Below are 15,512 nucleotides of genomic sequence, written 5' to 3' on the forward strand. Positions count from 1 at the left end.
CTCAGAGAAGCTGAAATGGTCAAAACACACAGACATTGTGGTGAAGAAGGCAGAACAGCAACTCTTCAACCTCAGGAGGCTGTAGAAATTCGGCTTGTCCCTGAAGGGTCCCCACTGCTCCCTCAACAGACATTTACCCTGCACTCACCCTCCAATTGACATTTATAATTGTTACAGTTGTATATATTATTTTTATTATTATTTGTATTATTGTTTCATTCACTTCCCTTTTTGACCTACACTGTTGGAGCTCAGAGCTTAAGAATTTCACTGTACCGTTCAACTACATCTGCGTCCCTGTTCATGTGACTAAAACTCATCTAATCATAGGAATTAATGTTATTCTTCAGTATTTCAATTAAATGTTTTAAGGACAAAATTATATGTATTTAAGTATTTTTTGTTGTCATAGTGGGGACAGTAACATTAGTAATCTCAAAATTATACTTTAACGAAATAGGCTTTATATTTTTTTTTTATTTTGTATTTGTATGTTTATCTCGAATAATTTAAACGTATGCAATAAGATGTCTAATCGAATAAATGTGGCAAAAACGAATGTAGACATTAATACTAAATATGTTTTACAACGGTGGGGGAGTGCCAAGATGAAGGCACGGTGACTTCAGCACAGCGCCCCCTATCAGTTATCTATATAAATCATTGCATACCACCAGGTGTAAAGGTGTGCCATAACGTCGGTAAAGACAAGTTTTCTCGCGAGACTTTCTTTGTCTTCCTGGACCAAATAGCATCTGATAGTACCGCGAAGAGGGCCAAACTTAGCCGCTACCCCCACTCTTATCCTGAGACGTTGTGTGCAGTCTATGGTCCACATCTCAGGACACGAATAACTTGTTGGCCCAACGGTCCGCTCCTTTTGAACGTTCTGCTAGGCCTAGACGGGTTTGGTGAAGACGACAGTGGGATTGTTAGCTTGAATGGCTAGCACGGATACCAAGCTAAAGCATTAACGTTACTATTGGTATGGAATGTGGTGATGGCTGTGGTCCAACCTTTGCTTTTGTAACTAGTTATCTACAGTTAGCTGTGTTGATTCATTCTTTACCTCAACTTGAAGGTAAAGTGATTAATTTAACAACATACGTGTCTTACTAGCTTGCCAATTCTTTGTTTCCATAATGTTAGCTTGCTAGCCAGTTTATTGCTAACGTTAGCTATTGCCTCCTGTGACGGCCAATAACTAACGAGTCATAACTAACGTATCCAGCCATCTACCGTTAGTTAGCTAGTCTGGTCTAAAATACCTAGTTAACTAGACACCTCATTGTCACCCCTGTTTATTCGATAGATTCACAGGCTAGTTTGAGAGCTAATTGGCTAGGCAGGCCTGGGGCATTTTGGATCTGCCAACAGCATTCAGTCACTCTTCTGGCGACACAGCAAGTTGGGGTCAAGAGACTCAACGCTGGTATCTAGCAAGTTATTCACTAAAACAAAACATGGCCCCCAAAAAAAGACCAGTGCGACTTAACATCACTCCCACCGCTGGTGAGGGAGGATTGTCCACCTCCACAACCATCGCAGCTGCCTCTGAGTAAGTGTAACTCCTTAGCCAGCTGGCTACTGTTAAACTCAAATTCAAGTCAACCTCTACTTTCATGTGAGAATTCACCTCTAATTCTCCCTACTCCTTCGCTCTCAGTGCTAACCTGGAAGCCCTACAGAAGAAATTGGAGGAGTTGGATCTGGACGAGCAGCAGAAGAAGCGCCTGGAGAATTTCCTTACCCAGAAGGCCAAGGTGGGCGAACTGAAAGACGATGACTTCCACCGCATTTGTGAGTTGGGTGTCGGTAACGGAGGCGTGGTCAACAAGGTGTGCCACAAACCCTCAGGCCTCGTCATGGCCAGAAAGGTAAGTGTTGTGAATGCTGTTGCCAGTCTGAAAGCAACCCCCTGACCCTTTTCTTAGATCAGGAAGGATCAGGTGGGTGTGAGCCGATTGATGGGATATTTGCCTGAGGGCACTATCTAATGGTTTATATGTCACCATATTGCTTAAACCTGTCTGATCCTTTCAGATGGGAAGCAGTTAGGGGTTGATTTCAGACTAGCCACAAGGTAAAAACAAATCGGTTGATGTGCCTTTTGAGCAAGGCTCTTAACCCTAATTTGCTCCATGGGGGGGGGGAGTATAAATTGTACCGTTTTTTTAAATTGATTATATTGCATATGATGTGATCCAGTAATAACAATTGTTCACAAGAAAAGACTAGGCACATATTTCTGTAATGGTAGCAAAACAATTAAGGCGGCCATTTTGAACCAGCAAAACCAGCGTACTTATGGCCATTAGTGATGAGACAAAGACATATTGATTTTTGGTGTGTATGTATTGCATTCATCCTCCTTCCTTAGCTGATCCATCTGGAGATCAAGCCAGCCATCAGGAACCAGATCATCAGAGAGCTACAGGTGCTGCTTTTGTTATTTAATTTAGCATTATCAATAACTTAATATCATGTTTAAACCAAATCAATTCTTAAGGAAGAGTATTCCTTATGTGTTTAAACCCACCTCTCGGTCTCCCTCAGTTGCTACATGAGTGTAATTCTCCCTACATCGTTAGTTTCTACGGGTCCTTCTACAGCGACGGCGAGATCAGCATCTGCATGGAACACATGGTAAAGGATGGGGGAAAGAGTGGGGGTGAGAGAGGGTGTCTTTCAAGAGCAAGTTAAATAATTTTGTGGAGTAGGGTTGAGATAGTAAAGTTGTAATGCAGGTAGACTCGGACCATGTCATACTGTGAAGTGTTTATGTGAGGTGGTTGTGACTGAGTTGCTCTCCTCTCTCCCTGTAGGATGGGGGCTCTCTGGACCAGGTGCTGAAGGAGGCCAGGAGGATCCCTGAGGAGATCCTGGGGAAAGTCAGCATCGCTGTGAGTATCATCAAACTAGGGGTGTTTTTATTTAACCTTTATTTACCTAGGGGTGTGCCAAGTAGTTGGACAAAACGAGTATCGTAACGGATATGGGCAATATTTTTGATGCCATTATGATCAGAGTATTTTTTTGTAATTATCCGTGATGGGGGTTAATATTCAGGTGCCAGCATCTTTTTCATGTCAGTTAGTTGTGCAAGGTTCTACATGGTCTAAGTAACTCAACTGGCTAGTTTGCATGTCTGTAAAGAGAAGGGTGGGCTTTACGTTGAACTTGCTGCTCTGATTGGATAGTGTATTTTTCCATCCACTCGCTTCATAATTTCACCCGATCAGTTTTCCTCGCATGTTTTCAGTCTGATCATTTCTATTGCTGCTGCCTGCTACTATGATTATTCACATGGCGTGGATGTTTCTTATCAAGATATCAATGTGCATAATATCTAACAAGTGGAGCGAGGGTAGGTGAGAAAATATGAATTGCTGATGCTCATTCTGACTGAATGACAGCTAACTAGGCTGCCCGCTGCAAATTGAGGAAACAGACACACCCCTCCGTGCGCTGCTCCTAAACTGCAGCTTTTTTTTGCAGTGAGAATGTGCAGGGAGGTATTTTGCCAACATCTATTTAGGCATATTAAAACACTTTTCGGTCATGAGTATCATCTGAGCCAACTGGCAACTTACGGATACGATTACGAATACGAGTATGGCCATGTCGGCACACCCCTACAACAAACCATAGCTAGCTACATATGAAGATAGTAATGCATGTCTATTGTTTCCCAAAGGATAGATATAGTGTTTGACAATTCCAAGTGTGCTCTTGAAACTGGGCAAAAACGGCAACATTTTCACATCTTCACAGGTTCTAAGAGGGTTAGCGTATCTACGAGAGAAACACCAGATCATGCACAGAGGTACACATTGATGCTATGCATTTGAATTTACGTACAGTGCATAGGTAGATACATTTTTCACTGCGTTCTTCTGTGCCTGTGTGTTTTTAGCAATATGCCTGCTGAGTCTAATGTACCCTCCTGTCCCCCAGACGTAAAGCCCTCTAATATCCTGGTCAACTCTCGTGGGGAGATCAAGCTGTGTGACTTCGGGGTGAGCGGCCAGCTGATAGACTCCATGGCCAACTCCTTCGTGGGAACACGTTCCTACATGTCGGTGCGTACCCCTGATTCTGTTTGCTTGTGTGTTTGTGTGAGAGAGTACATGTGTGTGTGTAAGCCATCCATCTCTGTGTCTCTAACCAACAGCCGGAGAGATTGCAGGGCACCCACTACTCTGTCCAGTCTGATGTGTGGAGCATGGGGCTGTCTCTGGTGGAGCTGTCTATCGGCCGGTATCCCATCCCCCCTCCTGACGCCAAGGAGCTGGAGGCCATCTTTGGCCGGCCCATCATGGACGGGACCGAGGGAGAAATGCACAGCAGCACCTCTCCCCGACCCAGACCCCCCGGGGGCAGACCTGCCAGCGGTCAGAACACACACACACCCACAGCCTCTTTCGCAGATAGAGATCATTTACATATTTGTACTGATGATCTCAATAATGTTTTACTGTTAATCAGGCCACGGTCCTGCGATGGCCATCTTTGAGCTGCTGGACTACATCGTCAACGAGGTAAACACTGCTGAGGATTACCCCCCCCCCCCATGGCCATAGATAGAAGAATGCAAATGATTGTCACGGAACGGAAGCTAGAATAGAATATGACCAAACTACTGTTATATCCATGGCATGGTGTATAGATGGGCTCGTTATTGATTATGATCATGATTTTGTTACAGCCTCCCCCCAAGCTGCCTCATGGAGTATTCACATCTGATTTCCAGGACTTTGTGACTAGATGGTGAGTTCTCTTCAGTCTGAATGATTTATGAATACAATGCCTTGATTTAATAATTAGATCAAATCAAACTTTATTTGCCACATGCGCTGAATACAACAAGTGTAGACTTTACCGTGAAATGCTTACTTACAAGCCCTTAACCAACAGTGCAGTTCAAGAAGATCTCACTATATCAGATTTCTCTTGTGCTTCCTCAGTCTCATCAAGAACCCAGCAGACCGGGCGGACCTGAAGATGCTGATGGTGAGTGTTGGCCTTTGGACTGAAGAGCACTGGGAGGGACTGAAGAGAGAAAAGCTAGCCCTTTGACAGAAAAGCGAGCCATATTGGATTCCAGTCCCTTGCTGTTGGCTGCTTAGCTAATGGTTATATTAACTAAAGAGATAGACAGGATTGATATGTCACAGTACATGATAAGCTGAATCACATATGTATCTTTGTACTGAGCCATGTGTCTCTTGTGTTTGTTTCAGAACCACACTTTTATCAAGCGCTCGGAGGTAGAGGAGATGGACTTCGCTGGCTGGCTCTGTAAAACCATGGGGCTGAACCAACCCAGCACTCCCACACGCACTGTAGACTAATCACACGCACACACTCAAACAGACATGCAGCGGCCTGAACACCTACAGACTAATGGCCACACATAGACATGCAGCATATATATATATCACACACACGCTTTTCTTGTCAGCCACCTCTCCTCCTTCAGGTGATCCAAGTATGAACTGGCCCTATTGGCCCTAAAGCCTCCATTCAGTCACTCTTCTCTAACCATTAGTGCTGAGCGATTAACCAACATTTCGTTTAAAAAAAAAAATGTTATTGACCGACGCTCTTTTTTTTTGTGTGTGTGTGAACCCAATGCACTGTTTCTCACGAGAAATCAAGTCAAGAACTACAGTATGTGGGATGCTGGGCTGAAGGGAGTTGTAGTTTTCATTAAGAAAATATTAAACCTAGTTCAACGCAGAAACGTGGTAATTAACTACAATTGACATTAATCCATTGCGTCTGTTTTTTCCTTTTTTTCCTTTTCCTTTTTTTCTGATACGTCTCGGATAGAGACGTATCAGAGAGGAAGTGGCTAAGCGAGAGGCTTCACTCGCCAAAATATGTCCAAAATAAGCCGACCTAAGCTTGTCGCCTGCCTTCGCGCCTTTGGGACGATTCCTGTTATTCGGGCGGTGACATGAGCATCTCAACATTAAATACAGATCTCTGTACGGATAAACTTTCATGTTTGCTACGTTATGTACACACAGACTGCAGCATGAGAGAGGAATGTACACAACACAATGACGAGAGGGACAGATGCTGTTAGTTATCTACTTTAAAGAACTAGTCAAATGATTTCGCCAGACAGCTCTACAGCATAGGCAGGCTAGCTAAATAGGATGACTAAAAACAGTAGAGTATGGGGAGCACATAGATAACATTAGATGGCCTGGCGGACTGCTACTGCCTGAGCAGAGATGATTACTATTATTTTTCGTTCCTTAAAGTCAAGTAATCAGATAAAAACTAAGTAATATACACAACTAAAATGTTTTATTTCATTGGAATTTACACTCTCTATTGATGTCTACCCAATGTGGACCTGACAGACAATGGAATATTTAAGGTTTTGGCAATTGAATGTTAACTATTTTAGGCTTTGGAATTTCTATTAAAAAACCCTCTAAAATCATTGTGAATCCTTATTTCAGCATGCATTCAATAATTTTTTCAAACATTATCAAAATGAATAACTGAACCGACCTCAAAGCACTAATCGCTCAGCACTACTAGCTATGTCAGAAATAAACCCTCAGTTACAACCTTAATCGGGATTGCTTCACTGGTTGGGTTGGGCCAACCCCTGACTGTTGTCAGATTCCTCTATCATACTGTAACAGAAGCCTGCATCCCCTTGTTGTCTGGATGTTGTAATCTGCCGTATCAACGGGATGGCATCGAGGAGCTTCATTCTCCAGGAAGAGCAGACATAATTTATAAAGTGAAAGATGGGCTCTGGTCAGAGGCTTAATGTACACATACTCCCTAGCCGAGCTCTGTGAGTTAACAATCTTCACGGTCACCATGTTGGCACCAAATGTTTGGGTTTTGACATGTCTATCTACCTGCTGCAACTTCCCCTAAACTCCTTTTCTTGTTTTGGGTTGCTTTAACATCGGAAGCCTTTTGAGCAGAGAGGTTATGCAGAAATATGCCCCCTCCAAAAAAATAAACAGACAGGAAATCTGGAAAGTTGAGCAAGACCTATTTCAGTTTCCTGAGTAAAAATACAACATCTACACTTCATCTGTTTCGAGACGATAATCTTTTGCATTTCTTATTTATTTAGCTTTTCAATTACGATTCACTCGGTAGGAACAGTAACCTCAACTTCAGTCACTCTGTAGGAACAGTAACCTCAACGTCAGTCACTCTGTAGGAACAGTAACCTCAACGTCAGTCACTCTGTAGGAACAGTAACCTCAACGTCAGTCACTAGGAACAGTAACCTCATCGTCAGTCACTCTGCAGGAATAGTAACCTCAACGTCAATCACTGCAGGAATAGTAATCGCAACGTCATTGCCCACAGCTACAGTGTGACATTGGTCTTTTTGCCAGGCAATTGGTATTATAACAATCATGATTAGGAGTTGATGTACATCACAGGAGGTTGGTGGTAATGGCTGGAGTGGAATGGTATCAAACACATGGATTCCACATTTACTCTGTTCCAGCCCTTATGAGCCGTCCTCTCCTCTGCAGCCTCCACTGATGTAGATGTATATATCGTTACATATGAGTATGTCTACACATGTCTTGGTGTATGTGGATTCAGATATGTAAAGCATATATACAAACATTAGTTTATTTTCTTTTGGCAGATGGTTATGAGTGTAGTGTTTGTGTCCAGGAGAAAGCTTATGATACTGAAATACTGCACTAATCATTCAACTTCGGGTGTCTTTCGACAAGGGTAGCGTTTAAGGTCAACAATGCTGCTCTGAGGTCCAGACCACAAGTCTAAAGTAGTTTAGTCTCCTTCATCTGCACCGTTCTGAAAGCACAGGATAGGTGAAAACACTATTGAGAATATCTGCTGCCCATGTTTTGCTTTCACCTGTCCAATTATTTTACATCAGTGAAGTTTAAGGAAAGGAGACTAGAAAAGGATGACACTTAAATTACAGAGATGCAACCCTATTGTCTGTGAAAGGGGAAGCCATTTAGACTATTGAGATGCAGCCCTAGTGTCTGTGTCCTGGCCAGACTCCCTCCATCCCTTTGTCTATAGGAGAGATTCATGGCTGACCTGTGTTGGGGAATGAACACACTTTAACCAGAGTAAATTCTATCTTTATATCATAATATACTGTACGAGTCAATGTTGGACACATCTAGTCATTCAAGGGTTTTTCTTTATCTTTGCTATTTTCTACATTGTATAATAATTAAGACATCAACTATGAAATAACACCATATGGAATCATGTAGTAACCAAAAAAGTGTTATACGAATCAAAATATTTTATATTTGAGATTCTTCAAAGTAGCAACCCTTTGCCTTGATTACTGCTTTGCACGCTCTTGGCATTCTCTCAACCAACTTCAGGAGGAATGCTTTTCCAACAGTCTTGAAGGAGTTCCCACATATGCTGAGCACTTATTGCCTGCATTTCCTTCACTCTGCGGTCCAACTCATCCCAAACCATCTCAATTGGGTTGTGGTCGGGTGATTGTGGAGGCCAGGTCATCTGATGCAGCACTCCATCACTCTCCTTGGTTTAAATAGCCCTTACACAGCCTGGATGTGCGTTGGGTCATTGTCCTGTTGAAAACAAATGATAGTCCCACTAAGCGCTAACCAGATGGGATGGAGTATCACTGCAGAATGCTGTGGTAGCCATGTTGTGTGCCTTGAATTCTAAATAAATCACAGTGTCACCAGCAAAGCACCATCACACCTCCTCCATGCTTCATAGTGGGAACCACACATGCAGAGATCATCCGTTCACCAACTCTGCGTCTCACAAAGACACGGCGGTTGGAACCAGAAACCTCTAATTTTGACTCATCAGACCAAAGGACCGATTTCCACCGGACTAATGTCCATTGATCGTGTTTCTTGGCCCAAGCAAGTCTCTTCTTATTGGTGTCATTTAGCGTGGTTTCTTTGCAGAAATTTGACCATGAAGGCCTGATTCACGCAGTCTCCTCTGAATAGTTGAAGTTGAGATGTCTGTTACTTGAACACTGTGAAGCATTTATTTGGGCTGCAATCTGAGGCTGGTAACTAATGAACTTATCCTCTGCAGCAGAGGTAACTCTGGGTCTTCCTTTCCTGTGGCGGTCTTCATGAAAGCCAGTTTCATCATAGCGTTTGATGGTTTTTGCATCTGTACTTGAAGAAACGTTCAAAGTTCTTAATGTTCTGGATTGACTGACCTTCATGTCTTAAAGTAACGATGGACTGTCGTTTCTCTTTGCTTATTTGAGCTGTTCTTGCCCTAATATGGACTTAACCCTATTTGGTAAAATACCGTCTTCTGTATACCACCCCTAACTTGTAACAACATAACTGATTGGCTCAAATGCATTAAGAAGGAAAGAAATTTCACAAAGTAACTTAACAAGGCACACCTGTTAGTTGAAATGCTTTCCGGTGACTACCTCATGAAGCTGGTTGAGTGAATGCCAAGAGTGTGCAAAGCTGTCATCAAGGCAAAGGGTGGCTACTTTGAAGAACCTCAAATATAAAATACATTTTGATTTGTGTACCACTTTTATGGCTACTACATGATTCCATATATGTTATTTCAGAGTTTTGATGTCTTCACTATTATGTAGAAAATAGTAAAAATACACAAAAAAACTTGAATGAGTAGGTGTCCAAACTTTTGGTACTATATATATATATATATATATATATATATATATATATATATATATATACACAGCAGGGTATGGATATGCCATTGAAATAAGTGCATTTCTGTATCCTGGGGGGGTTGAGGGCCTTTCGCTGCTTTCTTTGGTTAATTTAGTGTATTTCTTCTAAATAACGTTTAAAAACTAGGAATGGTTTGTCCCACGGCAAAACCGTCTAAGCTTTGTCTTTGTAAGTCATAATTGTCAATAAATGGTATGTGTTGTCACAACGGAACACGGGACTCTTATTGTTCTCTTCTGGAAGCATTACACTCATGACACCACTAGGGGGCCGTATAGAAATTCATAGGCATCGTCAGAGGCGCTTAGGGTAGAATTATCCCTCAGGCACAGATATAGGACCAGTTTACCAAGAGAGGAAAACTGCAAATCTGACCTTAGATTAGTGTCTAAAACAGGGGTGTCAAACATACAGCCCGTGGGTGGTTTGAATAAAAATATATATATACATAGTTATACTTTGAGGGGGAATTATACCTTAAAATCACTAAAACCAAATTGAAACTGTAGAAATGCTAATGGGCCTACATATATACAGTTCCTTGACAGTCCAGCTCACTAATAATCACATACATGAAAGCTAAACAGTCAAGGAGTATAGAAAATTCAAAACATGATGGATAGATTATTATCTTTTGTTAATTTTGACGGCGAGGAAATATAACATTTCAGTGCGGACCTCCGGACCTTGTTGAAGACCGAATGTGGCCCCCAGTGCAAAATGAGTTTGACACCTCTGGTCTAGAAACAACTTCATCATATTTCCTCAAAGGCCACTTTAGTAGAGTCATGAGAAGCAAAGGCATGTCAGGTTCAACAAATTCCCCACAGCCTACCTTAGCTATGTGCTGCGTTAATTATATTCTGGTTGTGTGTTTGTGTGTGTGTGCGTGTTTGCATTCTCGCACTTGTGCGTGTGTCAGTGGAGGCTGGTGGGAGGAGCTATAGGAGGACGGGCTCATTGTAATGGTTGAAATGGAACAGAATCATACATGTGGTTTCCATATGTTTGATGTGTTTGATACCGTTCCATTTATTCCATTCCAGCCATTACAATGAGCCCGTCCTCCTATAGCTCCTCCCACCAGCCTCCACTGGTGTGTGTGTGTATGCTTGTGTTGGGATTGTAGGGGATAAGTCTAAAGCTTCGAGAGCTCAGTTTGTAGCATTGTGTGTGTGCAGGTTATTGTATATGTCTTTGTGTGTGTATGCACGTTTGGGTGTGGTGGGGGGCAGGTCTAGAACTTGGAGAGGTGGGGGGCTGTGAGGGAGATTGGGGGGGGGGCTCTAAGACACTGCGGCAGTAAAACAGCAAAGTCTGCAGTGATTAATATGCAAATATGCAAATGAGAGGGTAATTAAGATCCTGCGTTCGTCAGTGGCTCTTTGATTGCTAATGAATTCCAATCTGCAAGAAAGGGGGAGGGGAAGATGAGAAAAAGACTAGTAAAAAAAGAGAGAAAAGAGAGATGGAGAAGAGTAGAGAGAGGTATATTGCACCTCTATTCGCGTTTTATGTAAACCGGAAAGGGTAATGGGGGTCCATCATGAATGAGTGAATGAATGCTTAGATGGATGAATGAAAAGTAGATTAATGCTTTGATTTATTGTCATGACAGAATGTCTCTGTCAGAGAGGGATGGGTGTGGTTGTTGTTTAACAGTGACTAACGCACATCATCACCAAACATACAGCGTGGCGCTAGCCATGCTCGCCACGGGGAGCAAGAGAGATGCATGCTGGTTAACAGTGATGCTTTTGACCCCCGTTGAGATAGAGAGCGAGAGAAAAAGAGAACGTGAGGTACCCTAGGCAGGGGGGTTTGCAGTGGCAGCATATGTGTCGTGGAGCACGAAGGATGTTATTTTGATATTTTTGGCAAGCAGTAACTTCACACATGGGCAGACACACTGCTGTTATTGTTGTTTCCGTGCTCCCTTGACACAACTAATTCTCTCTCCCTCCCTGCCCATCGCTCACACAATATACTGTATCACTCTCTCTCCTTACTTAGCCTTCACCCCCCCACCCATCTCTCTCTCTATCTCTCTGTTGTTCTCTTGCATCTTATGTTAACAACACCTCTTTACAAACATCATAATAGAGGTCATTGTGTTGCTTTAAAATTAAATTGTTCTTATGCACTGATCTAAGATATGTTTTTTGGTTTGTTTTTCATAATAACTGATTCTAGCAGTGATTACGACGGGCTGGTCCTAGATTTGCACTACTGGGAGTATTTTGTGTTTTGTTACAGGAAACAGGAAACCATAGTCACGTTTCAGGAAGCCCCAGGTTGTGCACACTGTACCTGATGCGTGGGTGGCTGCACCGGGGCCTACCACGGAGAGAAGAGAGTTGTGAGTGTAGAGAGAGGGAGCCCAGTGAAAGCGTAGGTGGAGAAGAAGGTGCTTTAGGGTTAGGAAGACGGGGTTCCACGCTCAAAATAGCTTTTCGTACCTTTGCGTGGGCCTATAGGTAAACCATACCACAGTACAATGTTGCTGCAGTGCAAATATTGCTCTACTTACATAAAAACAATCTTTCACGTTTTTACAGAAGAAGTGGTAAGACCTTCCCACAGTCTAGTAAATCTGGGACATGGTAACCTTTTGTCATTAACTGCTCATAGCTGTAAGGGGAGGCAAGTATATCTGAAAATGTATAACAGCGATAACATCAGCTTCGAATCAGCATAACAATACAGATCATTACAACATCAGCACAGTAGTCAGGACGTAAGGGGGGGGAAGAGCAGGTCTGTATACATCAATGATGTCGCTCTTGCTGCTGGTGATTCTCTGATCCACCTCTACGCAGACGACACCATTCTGTATACTTCTGGCTCTTCTTTGGACACTGTGTTAACTAACCTCCAGATGAGCTTCAATGCCATACAACTCTCCTTCCGTGGCCTCCAACTGCTCTTAAATGCATGCTCTTCAACCGATCGCTGCCCGCACCTGCTCGCCCGTCCAGCATCACTACTCTGGACGGTTCTGACTTAGAAAATGTGGACAACTACAAATACCTAGGTGTCTGGTTAGACTGTAAACTCTCCTTCCATATTCACATTAAGCATCTCCAATCCAAAATTAAATCTAGAATCGGCTTCCTATTTCGCAACAAAGCATCCTTCACTCATGCTGCCAAACATATCCTTGTAAAACTGACCATCCTACCGATCCTCGACTTCGGCGATGTCGTTTATAAAATAGCCTCCAACACTCTACTCAACAAATTGGATGCAGTCTATCACAGTGCCATCCTTTTCGTCACCAAAGCACCATATACTATCCACCACTGCGACCTGTACGCTCTCGTTGGCTGGCCCTCGCTTCATACTCGTCACCAAATCCACTGGCTCCAGGTCATCTACAAGTCTTTGCTAGGTAAAGCCCCGCCTTATCTCAGCTCACTGGTCACCATAGCAGCACCCACCCGTAGCACGTGCTCCAGCAGGTATATTTCACTAGTCACCCCCAAAGCGAATTCCTCCTTTGGCCGCCTTTCCTTCCAGTTCTCTGCTGCCAATGACTGGAACGAATTGCAAAAATCACTGAAGCTGGAGACTCATATCTCCCTCACTAGCTTTAAGCACCAGCTGTCAGAGCAGCTCACAGATCACTGCACCTGTACATAGCCCATCCATAAATAGCCCATCCAGCTACCTCATCCCCATACTGTATTTATTTATTTATTTTGATCCTTTGCACCCCAGTATCTCTACATGCACATTCATCTTCTGCACATCTATCACTCCAGTGTATAATTGCTATATTGTAATTACTTCGCCACTATGGCCTATTTATTGCCTTACCTCCCTTATCTTAACTCATTTGCACACACTGTATATAGACTTTTTTAGATTTTTTCTACTGTATTATTGACTGTATGTTTGTTTATTCCATGTGTAACTCTGTGTTGTTGTATGTGTCGAACTGCTTTACTTTATCTTGGCCAGGTCGCAGTTGTAAATGAGAACTTGTTCTCAACTAGCCTACCTGGTTAAATAAAGGTGAATTTTTTTTTATTAAATATAAGGAAACGAGGTGAACATCTCATTGTGGGTCTGTGAAGCCACACGTGTGGTGGGCTCTGGGTTCTCGTGAAGCCTGGATCAGATGTACAGTACCAGTCAAAAGTTGACACACCTACTAATTTCTACATTGTAAAAAAATAGCGAAGACATCAAAACTATGAAATAACACATATGGAATCATGTAGTAACCGAAAAAGTGTTAAACAAATAAACCGCTGTGTCTTTGTGCGACAGAGTAGGTGAACGGATGATATCTTTATGTGTGTGGTTCCCACCGTGAAGCATAGAGGAGGAGGTGTGAGGGTGTTTTACTGGTGACACTGTCAGTGATTTATTTAGAATTCAAGGCCCACTTAACCATCATGGCTACCACAACATTCTGCAGCAATACACCATCCCATCTGGTTTGCGCTTAGTGGAACTATCATTTATTTTTTAACAGAACAATGACCCAAAACACAACTCCAGGTTGTATAATTTGAAGAATCTAAAATATATTTCGATGTTTAACACTTTCTCTGTTACAACATGATTCCATATGTGTTATTTCATAGTTTTGATGTTTTCACTATTATTCCACAATGTAGAAAATAGTCAAAATAAAGAAAAACCCTTGAATGAGTAGGTGTGTCCAAACCTCTGACTGGTACTGCAGTTCAACTCAATACCTTTTTTTAAATTATCTTGAAACACACATACATATGAGCCGCAGACACATGCTGTGTTTGTTTATTTTACCACCAGAAGACTCATTTCACGAGGACCAGGTGCCGAGTCCTGAGTCTGTATCACATGTCATTGCCTCTACAAACCAAAGGGAAAAACCAGGCTCTCTCTTTCTCCTTTTTTTAACACACACACACACTATACTATACACACTTCATGTCGGACCCAGCTGTTAGTTAGGCTACTTAGTGCCCGACCCCACCTCAACTGATGAAGCTTTGGTTCATTCAGGCAATTAATTATGGACACTTCCCGCTGTGGAGGGTACACTACAATCATCCAAACTTCTAACTCCTTTGACTACTGATGGACACAAATAATATTGACAGGGGTCTTGGGTTTAAGCCAACGGCCAACACCATTAGTGGGTTTATCATCGTGGGCTTAGAGTGACTTAAGTCTCAATGATACAAATAGGGTCAGAATATAGCCTTTGAAAAAGGTTGTGAAGAAACACTTCAAAGAAAAAATATTAAAAGTCTCATCCTCATCCCAAATAGAGGATGATAGCCCAGAATATTCTATATTAATTCATAACTCATCACAGTAATAGAACTGTTAAACACCTTTCCCTGTGATATGTACTCCTTGGCACACAAAAAATTCTTCAATTTAAGTGGTCTCCCCTTTTTCTCCCTCTGTTGCTCGCTCGCTCTCTATCTCCCTCCCTCCCTCCTGTTCTTCATAACACATGGTATACAGTATGTTGCTGGCCATATAGTTTCCCTACCCCCCACGCTATACAGTCTTACTGTGGTCCCTGGTCTTGTCCACAAATTCTTCACCTCTCAGAGTCTACTAAGTCATAAGCTAGGGCTACTAGGCATGGTTAGTCCTCTCTCTGTGTGTCAGGTCAAGATTTGGTTGCAGAAAGGAAAAATACTGTGTTCTTTTCTCTGCTGATGCATAAGACTCCTGAGCTCACAAGCTGTTTCCACAAAGGGTCGATGTAAAAGCCAAATGCTGCTGCAGTCTGTACTTTTAAAACCTTAAACCACACTTTCACGCCACCGAGGTGGAGCCATTTGT

General features: G+C 42.5%; 1 protein-coding gene across 1 annotated transcript; it reads left to right on the plus strand.

Moving 5' to 3' along the window:
- The first annotated feature begins 705 nt into the window (after positions 1–705).
- Positions 706–6,460, plus strand: map2k2b (mitogen-activated protein kinase kinase 2b). The gene is made up of 12 exons (XM_039004150.1): positions 706–1,558; positions 1,667–1,877; positions 2,381–2,437; positions 2,557–2,646; positions 2,826–2,903; positions 3,775–3,826; positions 3,958–4,082; positions 4,175–4,394; positions 4,489–4,541; positions 4,709–4,770; positions 4,968–5,013; positions 5,244–6,460. Exons 1-12 carry the CDS (start codon positions 1,464–1,466, stop codon positions 5,352–5,354), a joined length of 1,200 nt encoding a protein of 399 aa, XP_038860078.1. The 5' UTR covers positions 706–1,463; the 3' UTR covers positions 5,355–6,460.
- The last annotated feature ends 9,052 nt before the right edge of the window (positions 6,461–15,512 follow it).

This window comes from Salvelinus namaycush, chromosome 11 (assembly GCF_016432855.1).
Source record: "Salvelinus namaycush isolate Seneca chromosome 11, SaNama_1.0, whole genome shotgun sequence".
In the NCBI taxonomy this organism is placed as follows: Eukaryota; Metazoa; Chordata; class Actinopteri; order Salmoniformes; family Salmonidae; genus Salvelinus; species Salvelinus namaycush.